Raw genomic sequence first — 19678 nt, forward strand, 5'->3', positions numbered from 1 at the left:
GTGGTCCCAGGAAAGGGCGGGGGACTAGACTTTAATAAAAGCCTGTTTCCAAGTTAAGAGTGAAAAACAGTCAATACCACCACCCCTCTTGATATATTCTGGTTAAAAAGTAATCTAAAACCCCACATTAACCACTGACTTCCCCAGGACCATAAGGGAGGGGGCTCAAATGACTAGGGCATTACTATGTGATTCAGCAGTACACACTTAATAGGTTCTTTTAGAACAAGATACTTATAAAAAAAAACTAAAAACAAACTTTTGCATTTTAAATAATAAATCTGTAAAGAAAACAGTTTTCTATCAACCTAAGGATAATGGGAAAGGGGATATTTTAGGAAAGTACTGAATTATCACATTTTTGTTTGAACGGATATTTCGTCCCCCAGGTAAACTCTGCATTTGCCAGGCAAGCTTTTAAAAGCCTTTCTTTCAAGACCAATGAAACCACCCAGTACTTTGCTACTCGATTACGTAAAGCAGCCAAGGACTGCGATTTGGAGCTGATGTAGAAAACCAAATAAGAGACACTGTTTAAGAAAAATGCACGTCAACGTATATTAAACGGAAATTGTTAGAAGACTTCGACTTTAAAAAAAAGCGCTAGAAATCGCCGAGCAATGTGAGAAGATCGAGTCCCAGCTAGCAAAACTTTCCCATGATAAGCCAGATACTAGTAACCAAGAATCAGTTAATAGAATTAAAGAGCCTCAGTCACGAAACGAAAATAGAGTTCATTTGAACATTGATATCTGAAAAAAAAACTGGCTAAAAATTTGAGCGAAATCGATTAAAACCTCGAAAAGTTATTGTTTTTAGGGAATTTCGAACTTTCCGCGCTTTTTCGTCCCCTCCATCAATCGCTCGGCGGCCAAGCAATCACGTGACGAAGCTTCCGATCACGTGTGCGTGCTCGGCGTCATAATGTTGGTTTAGTTTAATATGGCGGGCAGTGAAAGAAAGACGTGCGACGGTGACCCTTGCGATAAAAGGAAAAATAAGGGCCGATTTTGTGTAGCAGGCCTACCGAATAATGTTAGCTGCAAAAATACGTCTTACACGCTTACACGGATAATATTTCGATGCATAACTTTCCCAAAGACAGCAAATTGAAGCACGAGTGGGAGAAATTCGTACGGAAAAATCGACCGGACTCTCGTGCACGAGGTGACAACATCTCACTATGTTCGGACCACTTCAAGAAAGAGTGTTATGATGGGCCGAAGCTCGTGAGCAAAGACACGTAAGTTTTCAAATGTGTGAAATCTGTGAGCATGTTTGCCTGTTTTATGTAATAATTGTCATGCCAATACCGCAGATAGGCCATTTTACCATGATATATTTATATATGCTTGTTTTTTTCCTATGCAGAAGTGGGCACTCTTTTCTTAAACACGAAACAAGGATTTCGTACCACATTGCATGTAAAAAAGATCAAATGCGGGAAAGTCGTGTCTAAATCAGAGCCAAGACATGACATACATGTGTTGCATGCTATAGTTAGATAAATTCAATTCTAGTAAAAGCAACTCGTCTCATGTTATCCTTTTTCTTAGATGCCATGGTTATCACCTTTATTATGAATAGAAAGCGGGAACCATTTTTTATTTGATAAAAAATAAACTAAAAGCAAATTATTTAGATGCCATAGTCATCTCCTTTATTATTATGTGAATTATAATGTGTTTTTTTTCTGTAGAACCGAAGATCAGTCCTAACTGACCACTTTGGCCCAGTTCCACATAAAAGAAAAAGAACTGAGGAAAATGCAAGTGATGGGCCAGCAAGTAGTGCGAGTGGTGTTGGACAGACTGTTGTGCCTGGCGGTGTTGCGTCTGGTGGTGTTGTTCAGGCTGTTGTGACTGGTGGTGCTGTTCAGGCTGTTGTGCCTGGTGGTGTTGGGCGGGCTGTTGTGACTGGTGGTGCTGTTAGGGCTGGTGCCCATGCTGTTGCTATGCCTCTTGCTGGTGGTGTTGGAAGGTTTGCTCTGCCTGTTAGTGGTGGTGGTGCTTTTTCTGTGGCTAGTGCTAGTGCTGCTTTTTCTGTGGCTAGTGCTAGTGCTGGTTTATCTGCGGCTAGTGCTAGTGCTGGTTTATCTGTGGCTGGTGCTAGTGCTGGTTTATCTGCGGCTAGTGCTAGTGCTGGTTTATCTGTGGCTGGTGCTAGTGCTGGTTTATCTGTGGCTGGTGCTAGTGCTGGTTTATCTGTGGCTGGTGCTAGTGCTGGTTTATCTGTGGCTGGTGCTAGTGCTGGTTTATCTGTGGCTGGTGCTAGTGCTGGTTTATCTGTGGCTGGTGCTAGTGCTGGTTTATCTGTGGCTAGTGCTAGTGCTGGTTTATCTGTGGCTAGTGCTAGTGCTGGTTTATCTGTGGCTGGTGCTAGTGCTGGTTTATCTGTGGCTAGTGCTAGTGCTGGTTTATCTGTGGCTGGTGCTAGTGCTGGTTTATCTGCGGCTAGTGCTAGTGCTGGTTTATCTGTGGCTAGTGCTAGTGCTGGTTTATCTGTGGCTGGTGCTAGTGCTGGTTTATCTGTGGCTGGTGCTAGTGCTGGTTTATCTGTGGCTAGTGCTAGTGCTGGTTTATCTGTGGCTAGTGCTAGTGCTGGTTTATCTGCGGCTGGTGCTAGTGCTGGTTTATCTGTGGCTGGTGCTAGTGCTGGTTTATCTGTGGCTGGTGCTAGTGCTGGTTTATCTGTGGCTGGTGCTAGTGCTGGTTTATCTGTGGCTGGTGCTAGTGCTGGTTTATCTGTGGCTGGTGCTAGTGCTGGTTTATCTGTGGCTGGTGCTAGTGCTGGTTTATCTGCGGCTGGTGCTAGTGCTGGTTTATCTGCGGCTGGTGCTAGTGCTGGTTTATCTGTGGCTAGTGCTAGTGCTGGTTTATCTGCGGCTAGTGCTAGTGCTGGTTTATCTGCGGCTAGTGCTAGTGCTGGTTTATCTGTGGCTGGTGCTAGTGCTGGTTTATCTGCGGCTAGTGCTAGTGCTGGTTTATCTGCGGCTGGTGCTAGTGCTGGTTTATCTGTGGCTGGTGCTAGTGCTGGTTTATCTGTGGCTGGTGCTAGTGCTGGTTTATCTGCGGCTGGTGCTAGTGCTGGTTTATCTGCGGCTGGTGCTAGTGCTGGTTTATCTGTGGCTAGTGCTAGTGCTGGTTTATCTGTGGCTGGTGCTAGTGCTGGTTTATCTGCGGCTGGTGGTGGTTGCATGAGATCAAGTCATCAATCCACAAGGAAACTTCTGAACTACCAAGTGAAGTTAAAGAACCAGCAAAGATCAAAAAGTCAAAGAGTGGCAACATTAAAAGCTGACCTTAAGAAAATGAAGAAGGTATGCTAATAAACGAATTTTGTCGTATGAATGTACATGTATAGATTTTAAGTCAGGGGATGATGAAAATGAAATAAAAGATTATGTTATTATGTTGCAGCAACTCAGCGTTCAGAAAGCCCAGAGTCCAGAGCCCAGCCAGTCTGAGTCCGATCTGTCCGAGTCCGACCAGGAGCCTGACCATGATCAGTTTTCATCTAAAGAAGCAGATTATTACATGGGTCGACAGAGGGATCAGATGAGAGTGAGGGGGAAAGTGAATCAGGAGTGGAAAGCCTCAGCAGAGTCTGCAGAGAGCAGTGACAGTATTGAGGAGGATGATTCTCCTGGTGAAACAGATGACAATTGTGATATATGGTAAGAATATAGGATTAAATTCTAGGTAGAACTTACATTCATTTTGCAGTTGCCCAGTGAAACATCTTGAACTGTTTTATAAAATGGTTTGAGAATATCAATATATTTTCTCACAGTTTTTTAAAGGTTTTTTCCCTAAATGAAATTGAATTAAATTTTGGCCCAAAACAATAGAAATTGATCCCATTTCACATTCTTCCCCACTACCTGAACTGTGAACTGAACTGTAAACAAAACTAAACAATAACGAATGATGGTCTAAGTTTTTAATAAGCTTTTATATACTAAAGAAAAAAAATGTTTTGTTTACTGTAGGGTTGATCCTGGTCCTGATCCTCTTCACAAGGAGCCAAAGTTCATTGTATTTTACAGCATGCTGCTAAGCGTGTTCAGTTTGTTTTGCTTTAACTGTAAAGCAAACGCCCCAAAGGTTTCAATGGCAACAAATGGAACAATGGTAACAGTTACCCAAGAATGCTCAAAGTGTGTGTCTGTCTTTAAATGGCGCTCTCAGCCCTTCATCTTTGGGAGATACCCTGCCGGCAATGTTCTTCTCAGTTTCGGTACTCTGATGGCTGGTGTCTCTTCAGCAGGATTCTGCTGATCTTACGGCACATGGGACTGTGCATAATAACCCAACGCACCTTCTTCAGGCACCAGCGTATGTTCTTGTTTCCAAAAACCATTGAGAGCCTGGGAAGTGTACAGAGAGAATATCCTTGAAGTGGTCAAGAAGACAAGAGATTTTATGTGGTGTGGAGATGGACGCTTTGATATCATGGGGCACAGTGCCAAATATGGAGTGTACACCATGATGTCCACAACAGTGATGAAAATTGTTCATTTTGAAATAGTCCAGGTAAGCAAGTGGTTCAGTATAATTGAGCTCCCCAAACCTGTAATATGATATTTCCTTAAAAACTTCAAACAAAGCATATATTTTCTGGACAGCTTGCTTGTATCCTTGTTTTATTTATAATTTTCTAAAAGAAAATTTGCATATTGTTCTTCGAATTTGTACAGGGGGAATGTAATTATGCATGTTATTGCATGCCAAAATCAATTCGCACTGTAGCAATTTTATACGCAAGATTTGCATGTAACAATTCTTTGTGGAATGTACAAAAGAATTGCTGGCCCAAATTAGTCAAGTTTTGTTTACTTTCTACTGTGCAAAATTCTACTTTCTTTGCATAACAGAAACTAACATTAACTGCAATTTTTCCAGATTGGATCATTCCTCATCAAAACTTTTTTTTCTTTCCTGATTCTTCCAGGCCAATGAGACAGGTGGCTCGCAGCAAACGGAACTTGAGGGTGCAAAGACGAGCTTTAAGTTTCTTCAGGATGCCGGAGTTAACATTGGAGTATTTATCTCTGATCGCCACAGGGGTATAGCTTAGTGGATAAAAGAGATGAATCCTGCCACAAAGCATTACTTTGACATCTGGCATCTGGCATGTGGCAAGGTCGGTGTGGAAAAAACTCCTAAAGGCAAGCAAAGAAGCTGGATGTGACAGGATTGCCTCATGGATGAAGGGTATTCGGCGACATCTTTACTGCTGTGCAACTCCTACTGCATGTGGATTTGGAACCTTATTGTGGCCAAATGGAGTTCGTTTCTGCGACATGTTGCAAATCTGCACACAGATCACCCCAATGAGCTGTATAAAGTCTGCAATCATGGTATCCTTTGGGACAGAATGTGGATAAAAAAGGTGTGTGGAACAGGCATTATTCATTCTAGCTCTCTACTCATTGTTATCATTGTGCAATTTTTCATATGGTCGAATAAAAATCACACGGAGTGAGCTGCACATTCTTTAATATCAATGATTTATATTGTTTGTGTGGTTAGAGGGAAAACAGACCTACCTAATGATACAGGGGCGGCGGGGGTGGGGAGGGGCGGGAGGGGGCGCCAAAAGTGTGGGGGGAGGGCTCCCAACATGCATAGAGACCTAGGTTACCCACCACCACCCCCACCCCACCCCCTGAAACCACTACCTACCCTTACCCCACTTTCGCCCACCCATTTGTGGGACCACTCCGCGGCCCCTGAAATAATGGTGTTATTCTTCAGGTACTGCGGCTCACGATAAGTTAAAGAAAATACTACTAGACACAGCTCTTGTAAAAGATACTGGGAAACTATCAGCTGATGCGCAGACAAGCAGTTTAGAGGGATTTCATGCCACTCTCAATCACTGGCGCCCAAAAATGATTGGGTCATATTGTAGGTGAGTTCATAATCAAACTATTTTAGTTTCCTGGAAAACGGGCATTCTCTATTCACTATTACTATAGTGACCATAAAAAAACTAATCTTTCTCCTTAGGCATGTATTAGCAAGTTTTCACTTCAACGAAAATGTGAAACGACAAACGAAGGAGAAAGCTGATGGTAGCAAATACTACCATGTCGTCTATTCAAAGTTCAAGTTGGGGGAAGAGGTAGTGAAAGAGGTCTCTGTTCCTCCTACCTATGGTAAGCTTAGATGACTGGCTTCTTGACCCTTTTGCAACATTAGGAATTAAGGACTGATTGAGCATAAAGCATGCAGTAGGTTTGATATATATGCAAAGAGTTTCGTAGCCTAGACACCATGCATCACACAAGTTGGATTAACTGGTTTTTAAGCAATCTAGACAAATCTAGACAAAAAGAGAGAAAAAAAATTTACCCCTAAAAATGTTATTTCTCATGTTACAGACTTCGGGGGTTTATTTTCTAGCAAACAAATAATTGCAACACTCCAAGGAAAATCTACTCTAAACTAAATTTACCACCTGGTTTCAATATTATTTGTTTGCCTTTATTTTATCAGACTACTTCGTTGCTATGGTGATTTCTTTTAACCCTATGAAACAGAAGAGTTGAGTAACAGAGATGTTTTCCCATATAAAAAGACACCAAAGACATCCCTCTCATCTGGAATTATTAATTGGAATTTAGCCCTTTAGGAGGCCTGAAATAGTTGTCTTTGGTGTCTTATTACCGAAGACTTACAAAAGACAACTATTTCAGGCCTCCTAAAGGGCTATGTTCCAATTAATAATTCCACAGAGGGTATTGTGATTTAACTTGGTCTCTGATTGGGTATTGTCGCAAACGCATTTAATTCTAGAAGTAGTTGGGATATTTAAATTTCTCTAGGAAATGTCCTAACCCCTCAACCTTAGGGTGAGAAACAATTGTTTTGAACGGAAACTTTGCTCACAAAGCTAAGATTTTATTGTACAATCTATGCCTGTCATACTTATTTATCTTATTGTTTGCAGACTATGTAGATGATATCAGCAAGGTACTCTTCACTGTACCACTGGAGGAGTTGACAGCTATTCGTGAGAGATACCAAAAAAAGGTGCCAGAACCCCTTAGCCAACAATTTCCAATTAGTGTCCAGAAGTGAAGCCATCCAGGTTTATGAGAAGAGGAAAAGGCATAGCACCACCCCCCTTTATCTATCAGGTACGCGTGGCAATGGCTTAAGGCCTGGCTAAACATTTAAACATGTTTGTCAAACATTGCATTTGATGGATATCCACACCTTCAACAGCAGTGAAAACGCACCGTGAAAGCATTTGCGAAGACTTACTACTCAGATGGATGCCTATAGTACAACATACTTGTCTGGACTGTTCAATTTAGATCTTTTTTTGCTCTCGCAGCTATTTCTATTGTTGTTGTTGTTTTTTTAATAAATATTACAGGTGGATTTTGTTGAAAATTGTCTATTTGTTTAATAGCCAGCCAGATAAAAAAAAAAAATAACCCAAACTTTATATGTAGCACAGAACTAGACTTAATAGTTCTCTTTTTATACATAATTTTGTAGTTGATGTCCAAGAGGACGAGAGCTGCTGCGCAGGAACAAGCCACTATCTATTTTAAAATTGTAGATGGAATTCACAGATTTTGTTTTGCTGATTATTTTTATTCAACATCAATGTACTTTTTTTTTTCATAGAGTTGACTGCGAAATTGGTTCGATAAATAGTAACAAGAAAACTTCTATAAATACGTTATTTAATATTTTGCCCATTTGTTAAAATAAATACAAAATATAATTATTTTTAAAATAAATTTTTTACAATCAACTAGACATAGAGAAAGTGTTTTTTTGCTATTTTTATCTATCAAACATGTACATATATTCCCAGAACTATACAAATCAAACTATACAAAATAAAATCATAAAAAATATATATATCCAGTACTCATTAGTTGAGCCATATTCGGAATGTAGCCATACTGCTACATTCCTCATAAGCTCCAGGCCTCCTGGTATCCCCTTGGCTGTAGGTGCCGTGTCTGATATCTTTTCCGTATGTCATTATAAATGCACCCAGACAATGGGCGAGTGTTTTCCCATCCCATATAGCCACATATCCACCGAATTATCCAGCGATAGGCAACTGACCTAAAAAATCTGTAAAATAGCACAAAGAATTTAGTTGTCAATGACAACAGCAATAACTGATTAGTTTATGTGTGAGGATAAAAAAGACATTTCTTCAGGGTGAAAGGCTGCTCCTATCTTCCACAAGTATGAACTCGCTAAGAAATGAATTATTCCCCAAAATAAAAATCACAGTTAACGACACCTTTATTAATAAAAAAAAACTTCGAAAAAACAATTTATAACAGCAATAAGTTAAATGGTGCTTGTATCCTCAATAGCCCATTGGGTAAGCGGGAATTTGTGAAAAACTGCAATGCCTTTGGGCTAAAAAAAAATATGGAGATCTACTCCCTCAATTTCAAATGGTCCGACTATGCGAAAATAACAGATATCAAAGAGCGAAGACCCTGAACCAAAACCTGTAATCGCATGGATTAGAACTTCGTATATGGCATTTTACATTTATATGATTCTCAACCTACGTATAACAAAAAGTTTCTTACGCCGACTGTATGCTTGCCCTGTCATTGCCTTCAGCAATGGAGCCACGTTTTGAAGGACAGCCTTGTTAGTCATAGCTCTGTAGTCCTCTACAGTGTGATGCATGATAAGTTCTCAATCGAACCGTCGGATGTTAGTTTGCCTTGAACATTCTCAATTTCTCTACAGCCTCGATGCTCAAGAGCGCCGCTCAGCTCATTCTTTGCACAATGTTGACACTGGCACCTATAATAAACAACCAACGTGGGATGTCGCGACTCGATCGTATCTCAGACAAAACATAGGGTAAACAATTTACCATTCCTGGACAGGTATTATCTCCTCTCTGTCGGCCAGGATCTGGGGCCTCAGGCCATCGGGGTCGTTTGATTCCTCATCAACTTCTTCCCTGTAGCCCGGAGGTGCGGGAGGTCCATCCATGTAGGGCTCAAACTGGGTCTCTACCTCAGCAAATTCCTCACTTTCTAACCTTCGTTTTCGTCTGATGAACTCGACGAACTCTCAGTCATACTGTGTGATACTTGCAATCCGGTCCGATAGACCGTACCCTTTATGCCTATGGTGCCAAAAAGCCTTTGGACGTTAAACGAACATTCTCATGTAAAGCTAATTTCAGGGGGAACACAGTGGATGCTGATTTTATTACAATCAGAGGAAAGGGCATCCCATTGTTGGGCAAAAACACTGCCAAGTAATTGGGAGTACTGAAAATTTGCCCTGACGTTTCCATGGTGACAGACAAAGCTGAAGTTTTAAAACAGAAGTACCCGGAAGTTTTCAAGGGAGTGGGGAAACTCAAAACGAAACAAATTTCCCTAGATATTGACCCCAGTGTCGCACCAGTTGCACAGCCCTATCGGAGGGTTCTATTTAATTTGAGAGAGAAAGCGAACGAAAAGATTTCAGAACTTGATATTATTGATATTTCGAACTTGATATTATTGAACCGGTAGAAGGCCCAGCCCCTTGGGTAAACCCAGTAGTTGTTGTTCCTAAGAGACAGGGGGAGATAAGACTGTGCATAGATATGCGTTAGGCAAATAATGCCATTACGCGCAGACGCTACCCTATCCCAACTGTTGACAAAGTACTTCAAACCATGAATGGGTCAACAGTATTTAGTAAGCTTGATCTGAAATGGCGATACCACCAGCTAGAGTTAGATGATAAGTCAAGAGAAATAACAACATTTGCTATTCCTGGAGGTCTTTTCAGGTACAAGAGGCTCTTGTTTGGTGTCAATACGGCACGTGAGCAATACCAGCATGAGATCGCAACAGCCCTTGCGGACATTGACGGCACTAAGAATATATCGGACGACATAATAGTCCACGGTCCGGACAAGGAAACCCATTATCGGCGACTGAAGACAGGCTGAGAGCCATATTCGGGGCAGAGAAACCCAAGACGACCAAACAGGTGCGTAGCTTCCTTGGCCTAGCTAATTTCAGTAGTCGATTCATTCCGCACTTCGCAACCCTTGCAGAACCTTTGCGAAGACTGACCAGGAAGAATACCCCATTTGTGTTTGGAGCAGAGTAGGAAAGGTCATTTGAAGCCTTGAAGCAAAGCATGGCACAAGCATGTACACTGGCATATTTCGACAAGGATGCTGAGACGAAGGTTGCCTCGGATGAAAGCCCTGTTGGCTTAGGTGCGGTTCTTCTCCAGAGACAGGAAGGAGGATGGACTCCAGTAAGCCATGCAAGTCGAAGTTTGAGCGACTGCGAACGCAGATACTCCCAGACAGAAAAGGAGGCTCTTGGTATAGTATGGGTATGTGCGAAGTTTCAACCATGTCTTTGGAATGCGGTTTACTTTCGAGACTGACCACAAACCCTTAGAGGTGATATACAGTACCAGATCCAAACCTTGTGCCAGGATAGGAAGGTGGGTGTTGCGCTTACAACAGTAAGATTTTACAGTTGTTTACTCACCTGGTAGAAATAACATTGCAGATCCTTTATCTAGACTGTTGTCTAGCAACCAACAGGCAACAAACCATGACCATGAAGCTGAGGAGTACGTCAGATTCGTAGCGGTGAGCGCAACCCCCACAGCACTTACAACCCGAGAGATAGAAAGAGCATCAGACAGAGACGAGGAACTTGAAGAGGTAAGGCGAGCAATAGAGACTGGCCGCTTTGATAATTGCAAGCAGTATATGCCAGTGGCAGGGGAGCTATACGTGATTGGCAAACTTGTGCTTAGAGGGACTAGAATCATTATTTCAAAGGAACTGAGAGCACAAACCAAACTGGGGACCAAACAGAACTTGAAAACCAAAGTATGGTGGCCAGGCATAGATAAGGCAGCAGAAAGATATTGTCGCTCCTGTTATGAATGTCAACTAGTATCAAAGCATGGTCCTCCAGAACCTCTACAGCCTACAAAATTGCCTGACTGGCCATGGCAAGATTTGGCTATTGACTCGAAGGGGCCACTCCCCTCAGGACATTCCTTACTAGTTGTGGTTGGTTATTATAGCCGGTATTATGAAGTTGAAGTCATGAAATCAACTACTACTGATAAGATCATTGATATTCTTGAGACGATTTTAAGCAGGCATGGACTACCCTTAACCATTAAGTCAGATAATGGGCCCCAGTTTAAGTCGGAAGAGTTCAAGAATTACTGTGAGAAAAACGGAATCTCCAGGTGCAAAGTAGTTCCAAAGTGGGCTCAAAAGAATGTTGGAGTGGAGCGCTACAACAGGTCGTTGGCAAAGAGACTCCAGATTGCGCAAGCTGCGAAGAAAACATGAAGGAGCTTAGGAGATATCTGACTGCATATAGGGCACTACCTCACAGTTTAACTGGTAGGAAGGTCCGAGGAAAGATTCCTGATTTGGGTGTCACCCCAGTGTGAGATCAAGAACCTCAGGACAAGGATTCGGAACAGAAAGCGAAGTCAAAGGAGTATACGGACAAGCACAGAGGTGCTGCCCCATGGGAGACCAAGGTTGCTTACCATTTACACGGAAATTCCGGTACTTCTGGGTATTTTGTAAATTGTACAGGTTCCTCCTACTGGAAAATTTCCGGAAAAAGTGGAACTGCTTGAGAGGTAGTCCACTTTCACCGGAATTTCAGGTGTGGCCTAGGTCTTTCCATTGACCGAGGCCCCCATCGGCCACTGTTCCCCAAGCCCCCAAGACTATTTTCAACAACAAAATGGCAGACGAAGGATCATGCTGGTTGTGCCCGCAATGTCAGACTATTTGTTCTGATCTAACATCTCTTCTCAAACATCATTGTGTTGCAAACATTGTGTCAAACCAACAATGTAAGTATAAATCTACATTTGTATTATTTTATTTTAGTATAAGCTCAAGAATATCATGAAATATGCCACTGACGGGGACGCGGTTTGAAGCAGCACGTGCTTGTTGTTTGTCTCGTAAATGAAAGCATCCAAAAAGAGCAAAGTTGTTTGGTGATCGGTGAGCTTCAATTCTCAAAGTTTAATCCTTTTTTGTATTGAGTGTTTAACTTCTCTTGCCAAATTTAGCTTCAATTTTGTTTTGAAACATACTTAAGTTTAAGATGAAAAATCACTTCATTCTTCTGTCAACGAATTTAAGAAGAAAATGCTTGACGACAATTAGAGTGCAAACAGTAAAAGCGTGAGAGATTAGTAAAACTAAATTGCACTATTTTCACTAAATTGTACAAAGTAGTTCTATTTATACTAACTAATCTTTCACGCTTTTACTGTTGATTAACTGTTACTTATATGAAACATTGGTTTAAGTTATGCTTCATTGTAGAGTGGCTTTCAAAATCCCGTGCAACAAAATGTAATTGTTAAAAGTGTAATAGTCAAGCCAGAACAAAAGAGAACAGTGACATTGTATTGTATTAGTACTAGATAAACTAAATAGTATTTGACAGGTTTTTATAAACCACTCTATAATGGCCTTTAGTAGAAATATGAAAAGAACGTACCATTAAAAAAAAAACAAGCGGAGAAATTCTTTAATTCATTAACATATTTATGAACTGTTATATCATATACATGCAATGGATAAATCTGTATATTTGTCATTGCAGTGTCATCCCGGGCAGAGTTAACTCAGTCCCAGGCAGAGTTGGCAAAGTCCCAAGCAGAGTTAACTCAGTCCCAGGCAAATGTACATTGGAGTGACAGCAATGTCAAATTACTGATAGCCACATGGCAAGAATTTAAAGAGGAATTTGACTCTAAAAAGGCCAAAAAACAAGTATTTGAGTTAATAGCCAAAGAAGTAAATAAGAAGTCCAATATGTCCGTCACTGGCGAACAGTGCTTACGCAAGTGGGGCAAACTTGTTACAAGACAAAAAGAAATTGAAGACCACAATAGGAAATCTGGAAATCAAAACAAAACATGGAAATATTATGATGAACTGTCCGAGTGTCTTTCAAAAGATGTCTCAGTTACACCTGTGTCCACCTTGGAATCGTCAAACAGTAATCATTATAGTGCCTATGAGCAAAGCTAATAGTGCTGCAAATACTAGTACATCTGATGCTACAAGTAGTGCTACCAATAATGTTTCAAGTGATGAATCTGATATATCTGTCCAGTTACAAAGGAGATGTCGAAAAAGACTCAAGCCACGTAATGCCTCTAGACAAGTTTTGGACTTTCTGAAAGAATACTGTGAAAAGAAAGAAAAAGCTGATGAAGAAAAGATAAAGGTACTTAAGGAAATGAAAGATGAAAAAAAGCAGTTTTATAGTAGTTTTTTTTATTACCTTGATAAAAAGTAAGAATTATTTTGTATAGACAAGTAGACAAACTTAATCCATGAAAGAGAAATAGTAAGAAACAAACCATAATTTATTATCTACCTTTTTATTATTATTGTACTGTTTAAGTGAAGTTTTATAATTGTTTCACTGATTAAGTATCTGTGCCAAATATAATTTTTCAGTACAAAACATGATATTATTTGTTCATATAATAATTCAACAAAATTCTGCGATTTCAGTATTTCCTTGATAGAAAATTAAATACCTTTATTAGTGATGAATAATACATCTGTAAGCCTGGCAATGAAATTGCAGGATTTTGTTGAACTATAATTATATTTTATTTAAAGCAGCTCTTTACCATCATTTACATTGCGCTATATATGTAGGGCCAATTCAGACATAAGTAGTGATATGCAGTTAGCAATAGATTCTCGTCAATAAACCAGCTTTGTTCCTAATGCCACCTGGTTTATAAATAACACCAGTGATTGTTTCGATTTATGTCAGTCTTTTGCCAATTGATTTTATTTTAGCTAATGTGAAGCAATGAAAGCAATTGTAAGAAAGCTGGCATTTGTATTCTACCTTTGGCAGTGTTTGAGATATTGTTGAGTTCTTTGTTTGCAAAATAAGTGTTCAGCTTGAGTCATATTTAAAGATATCTGTAGTCCTTTACAACTAAAATGCAAATGAATGTTGTATAAAAAAACATTCTTGTAATTAGGTGTATACTTTAAAACTATGGTGGAACCTATTGCAACAGCAGGGAGACTGCGAAGGACCAGACGGCTACCACAGAGATTTTCAGACTATGAAATGTATGTCTGAAAGGACGCTATTGGTGGACTGTCTTTTGCATTATATGAACTTGAACAGTTTGTTATTATTAGCTATTAATGATTTTGCCATTTAACAGGAAGTAGATTAGCCTCCGAGAAAAGGAGGGATGTCTGTAAAGCCCTGTGGCCTAGTTGGCCGAGTGGACCTGGTGCCGAGGGCACACCAGGCATGCGTGCGAGAGTACACGTAAGCGAGCAGCGACGCCATCTTGTTTTTAGTAAATTTGTGTCTTGTTTCATTGAGTTAAATCTCGTGGTTTGATACGAACTGTTCAATCAGGAAAGACGCAAGAGCGTTTTTTCAATAAGTTTTTTCGTTTTTTAGTTAGGGGCCGAGATACGCAAAATCATACTGTTGTCTTCGGAGAAAATGTTGGTACCTTTGCTTCGCGCCTAGGTTAACGCAATACGTCTTATTTCCATCAACAAATGTCAATCTTCAAAAGGGGTTCTCATTTTTGCATATCGTATTACGTTAAGGAGTTATTTTATTTCAAAGTTGCCGCATGCAAATTTCGGCTATTTCCGGCATTTTGGCGAGAATAACTTTGGATTAAAAAACAATATCAAAAAAATGAGAACCCCTTTTGAAGCGAGGCTATTGGACTACATGTCTGCCAAATTATACGAAAATCGGACAAATTCTAGGGTACCAACATTTTAAATGTTTGTTGCTTTTTAGCGCATTTTAGTTTCGCTGTAATGCGCTTTCAAAGTTTTCGGAAGGGCTTAAGGGATTACGGCACTTTACACCTAATAGGAACTGGCTTCAGCCAACACGTCGGGCTAGCTGTGTCCATTTTTGGCTCATTTGATTCAGCCAAACTTGGGACTGGGGCGAGCGCGATCCTTCGCTGTGGTCCTTAGAAGGTCTAAAATGCCTAATATTTCACTGTCCCTATCCCCCAGGGGTAGTTTTTCAATGGAAAATGGCGGCAGAAACACGAAGAGCTTGAATTGATCTTTATTTTGGTATATTACTCTTAATACAAATGGATATTGATTCTTCAGATACGACAGTCATTAGGTAAGTAATTTTGCAATGTTTTTGAAGCAGTTTAAGCTTTATAAAAGCTATTTTTTTTGTTTCAAGAGATCCTAATTCAAGAAAGTAAAACGACAGTTCTTTAGCCCTTTCTTTCAGCTTTAATTTGATATATTATTGTGTGTACTAGCTCTCCGGTTCCAGAAAATGCTCCCAACGAACCTGAGGATACTCCACTTACAACCAAGCGAAAGGGACGTTTTAACATCGCTTTGTATTCGAAACGAAGAAAACTTATCATGGAAGAGCTTGTAGACGAAAAGCTAGCAGCAGATGTCAAAGTGAAAAGCCTGCAGAATAAAATCAACTATCGTAAGCGCAAGGTATGACGATCTTTGGATTGAAATATATTGAAATATTAGAATTAAGAGCTTACATTTTTAAATTATATAAGAGGCACTTCAAAAAAAAAAAACATTTTTGAATTAACACTTCAGCCTTACAAATTCGAGCTGTTCTTGTATGAAAAATTTCTGTATTTGTCATTATGAATGAAGTCATAAAATTGCCAATTTCACTAAAATCAAGGAAATGAGCGAGGAGTGTTTATTGGGATGTATATTTTATAGTTTAGATGTATTTATAATGTATTCTAATACAAAAATACCTTCCAGTAAATATATAAAAGAAAAAGAAAATTGGATTACTGCCAATTTATTCATTTTTCAATGCTTTATTATTGAAAGTCATATTAAAGTCATATCCCTTTTGAGCAGTTTGACTGCAAAATAAGTTTTGATATTTACAGGCTGATGATCTAGAAACACTGGTGCCTGCACCGAAGCAACGACCAAGAATGCCTAACACAGAGAGTATGATCTGCAAAGAAAATAGTGATCATATTAATTTATCTAAAGCTCAAAGTCAAAGAAGAAGAAAAGCAACACTTAGGGCTTTAAAGCCTATACACTGCAATCAAAGATCAACTGACCAAACCCCAATTATGAATGGGATGTGGTCAACGCTGATAAATGAAAACCCAACACAGGTCATAGAGTCCTTAATGACAACTTCAAAGGTCTGCACTACCAAAGTCATTCCTAGCATTGTAAAGAATAATGTGACAAAGTATGAAAAAAGTCAAGAGAACTTTGTACGAAGCACAGCCCTGCTTTACAAGGGGGGTTTACTAACAAAAACCAAGTACAAGGAATTAAGGAAAGACAAAGCAGACTTTATGCAAGGAGTGTCAGTACCGCGACCTGTAGCTTATGATAGGTTGATGTCATACATAAAAGGAATAAACATGGGGGATGTGTATGATCTCCAAGTAAGTAGAACAAACAGAGCAAATGCAGGGGAACCGTGAAATAAAAACAAACTAGATATTACTATAGATACTAACAACTATTTGTTGACAAATTGTTCATATCAATCAATCAATCAATCAATCAGTTTGAAATAGTTATGCATGGTATTTTTTGTCTGATTGATTGTGTTCTGGTTGAGTGTTACTAACAATTTTTCAATAAATAACTATATTTATCTTATTTGTTTTTTATTTCAGTTTTCCTGCATTAGTTCTATATGCCAGGATATATCAAATGAAATGTTTGTACAATCATTGATTTTTTAGAGTGCAAACACTATACCCGTGAAATAGATAGCTACACTAAATATCGCCTAATTTTGGCCAATTCAATGGATTAATCAGCACTAATTAGTGGTAATTAGTTCCTATTTATTTCATGGGTATAATGTTTGCAATCTATTGATTCTTAATCCATTAAACACATAAACAAGGGACAGTGAACATTTGGATTATTATTCTGTATTGTTTAGAATTTCTAATGAGTTGCTTAAAATTGGCAATTAAAAGCCACTTCATAGAAATTAAAAATATTGTTATTTTTATTTCAATAGGATTTTGCTGAACAGAAAGGGAAATGTCCAGTACATGGAGTCTATCGGTCTTTGGAGACCTTGCTTTTAAGGCTAGCTGACATGTACTTAATGCTAAATGAGCACTCCAACATCCTTCATTGGTTTAATGACCAAAAAGGAAAATTCATTGTGGCAATTGGGGCTGATGGAGCCCCTTTTGGCAAAGACGAGACAGCAACTTCATATTTAGTGAGTCTTTTAAATGTTTTAGAAGGGGTACAAAGTTGTGACCACAACTACTTATTAATGGGAGGGAATTGTGACGAAACTCATGAACTGATGTACGAGTATACCAAACATGTTATCAAGGAAATGGAGGAGATAGAAGTGAAGGAATATGAGGTGCGTGGTATCAAGATATCATTTCAATGCAGACTTATTCCCAGCGACCAGAAATGGATGGCGAGTATGTCTGGAGAATTAAACAATGCTGCGACCTACTTTTCAACGTTTGCCAATGTCTCGAAGAGTAATATGAAGACCATAAATGGTAAAATTGGCCATGACTCAAGCAGCACTTGGAAAAAATGGGCATATGAGAAAAGATTGAAGGATGCAGAATCTGTCAAGTCATTCAAAGAGAAGAACAAAATTCCAGACGGTTCGAAAGCCAATAACCATCGAAAAAAAATAACTGAGTACATTGCATCTAACAACTCAAGACAAGAGTTCTATCCTCCACTAGGGAAATTTGTTAAGTACCTTTACCCAGAGCCTCTTCACAACAGCAACAACGCATGGCAGCAATGGAATTTAGATGTTTTAAACACTGCCATACATCTAACCAATAAAGCTGACATCAACAAAGCTAATGGGAACATTACACTTTTGCCAAAGCATTCAGCACTGGCAAAATACATGAGCTTGCTCAAAGACACCATTAAGGCTGGAAGACTCTACAAGAAGGTGGAAAGATGGTTCAGTGAAAAGAAAAAGACTGAAGACTTTTCCTACAGGTTTACTGGGAAGGAATCTAAACTGTTCTGCTGGCATTTCAAAAAGATCTGCTGTGTATTGATTGAAACTCAAGCCATTCCAAAGACCACCTTACTGCATGTCTATAGCCTGGCATATTCAGGTCTGTGTTTACGGAACTGTGTTTCCCTTTATAGCAGGGTTCACATCAGCGAGAGTGACATTAATGTTCTTAAGAATGAGTGTGAGCAGTATTACAACTGTCAAGCTCTATTCTTGGCCAATGTCAAACCAACCACATGGACAATTGGAAAAGCAATTCCATACTACACAGATGAGATATATAATGATTTGGGGTTTGGGCTCGGCTTGAATAGTATGCAAGGCAGGGAAGCTAAGCATATAAAGCTCTCGTCTTATGCCAAAAACACTACCAAGGGTAAACACCTTCGGTGGTGGCAAGTTTTTAAGCATGAGTTCATGGAACTGATATGGCTTAAAGAAACTGATTCCAAGCAAGTGGCCAAAAAATTGCATTGCACAAATCATTCTGAAAATGATGCTCAAGACAAACCTTCCAAGGATAAGTACATCCCTCCATACTCTATCAGCAACAATGAATTTTGTGCTTGTGGTCAGCCTAAGTCAGTTCCTGTGGCTTCCTGTTCTATTTGTTCCTCGGATGAATTCAAACTAGTAGTGAAATCATGCAAGGAGGGTAAAATTGACAATAGAGTGCTTACACTATGTCCATGAAATAAGATCATATTAAGTATTTTCTAACAGTTCTTATTTAGAGACTATTTAGTCATCAGTCAACCAGAACATTCATTATTACACAAATACATATATACACAAGAGACCACTTTAATTATTCTTTGTGTAATGAATGTTCTGTTTGACTGATTGTGACTAAATAGTTTCTAAATAAGAACTGTTAGACAATAACAACTTTGATCTTGTTTCATGGACATAGTGTAAGAATTCTACTGTATTATCATGTCTCATCATGACTCACAATGAACTTTTTTATTCTAGCCATTTTATCATATTTAGAAATCATATATAATCATTCCAGTAATGCTAAATATTTCTCTCATTCTACTGAGGATGACATTATGAATATGTTCATATTACTGGTTGTTCTTCCATTGGTTGTTGTCCAGAAACAATTATATGACAATTAAAGAACAATAAACAAGAACATTTCTCCCAGCCTGATTGTGGTGATTTACAATTTATACAAGTGAAAAATATGCTGTTGTACAATGTTTAGTACGTCAGATATGTAGAGTATACCTCTTGGTAGCTGGAAGAGTTAAAACAGTTTCAGTGTTGAGCCACTCCAAAAGAATTCCAGACCCCATAATGGAAGGTAATGTTAAGTGTTTCGGAGTTAATAGAGTATTTCAGGATCATAGGTTGCTCCTCTGAAACTATAACTTCGGCAAAGCTTTCATCTGCAAATTTCTTCATTAGTAGCTCGTCTTTCTTGATTCTCACCCCCTCATCATTCATATGGTTGAAGAACCAAATAGCCTTTCTTTTGTCATGCACTGTAATTCGTACTTGAGCAGCAGTTGATCTTGAAGTGTGCCCAAAACTGTTGTGGTTAAGAATTGCATTTGATATAATACCAAACACTTCTTGAGGAACTTCACGTGTAAAACTGCC

At 39.3% G+C, this 19678-nt stretch overlaps 2 protein-coding genes, 1 long non-coding RNA gene and 2 pseudogenes across 3 annotated transcripts; 4 read left to right on the plus strand and 1 right to left on the minus strand.

Moving 5' to 3' along the window:
• Window positions 1–1297: 1297 nt before the first annotated feature.
• On the plus strand, window positions 1298–7239 carry LOC5504372 (annotated as a pseudogene).
• Window positions 7240–10154: 2915 nt separating this feature from the next.
• Window positions 10155–11346, plus strand: LOC116612047 (uncharacterized protein K02A2.6-like). Its single transcript, XM_048734013.1, has 2 exons — window positions 10155–10358; window positions 10576–11346. The coding sequence occupies exons 1-2, from the start codon at window positions 10155–10157 to the stop codon at window positions 11344–11346; spliced, it is 975 nt and encodes a 324-aa protein (XP_048589970.1).
• A 409-nt stretch (window positions 11347–11755) lies between these two features.
• LOC125556703 lies at window positions 11756–13478 on the plus strand (annotated as a pseudogene).
• A 1582-nt stretch (window positions 13479–15060) lies between these two features.
• Window positions 15061–19219, plus strand: LOC116619725. The gene is made up of 4 exons (XM_048734314.1): window positions 15061–15187; window positions 15336–15528; window positions 15954–16475; window positions 17069–19219. The coding sequence occupies exons 1-4, from the start codon at window positions 15153–15155 to the stop codon at window positions 18758–18760; spliced, it is 2442 nt and encodes an 813-aa protein (XP_048590271.1). The 5' UTR covers window positions 15061–15152; the 3' UTR covers window positions 18761–19219.
• LOC116608982 lies at window positions 15109–16074 on the minus strand. Its single transcript, XR_007314144.1, has 2 exons — window positions 15952–16074; window positions 15109–15495 (listed from the first exon to the last, which is right to left on the minus strand). It is a non-coding gene; the product is annotated as an uncharacterized LOC116608982 (long non-coding RNA).
• Window positions 19220–19678: the final 459 nt, after the last annotated feature.

The sequence above is a fragment of the Nematostella vectensis genome, chromosome 11, assembly GCF_932526225.1.
Source record: "Nematostella vectensis chromosome 11, jaNemVect1.1, whole genome shotgun sequence".
NCBI classification, from domain to species: domain Eukaryota; kingdom Metazoa; phylum Cnidaria; class Anthozoa; order Actiniaria; family Edwardsiidae; genus Nematostella; species Nematostella vectensis.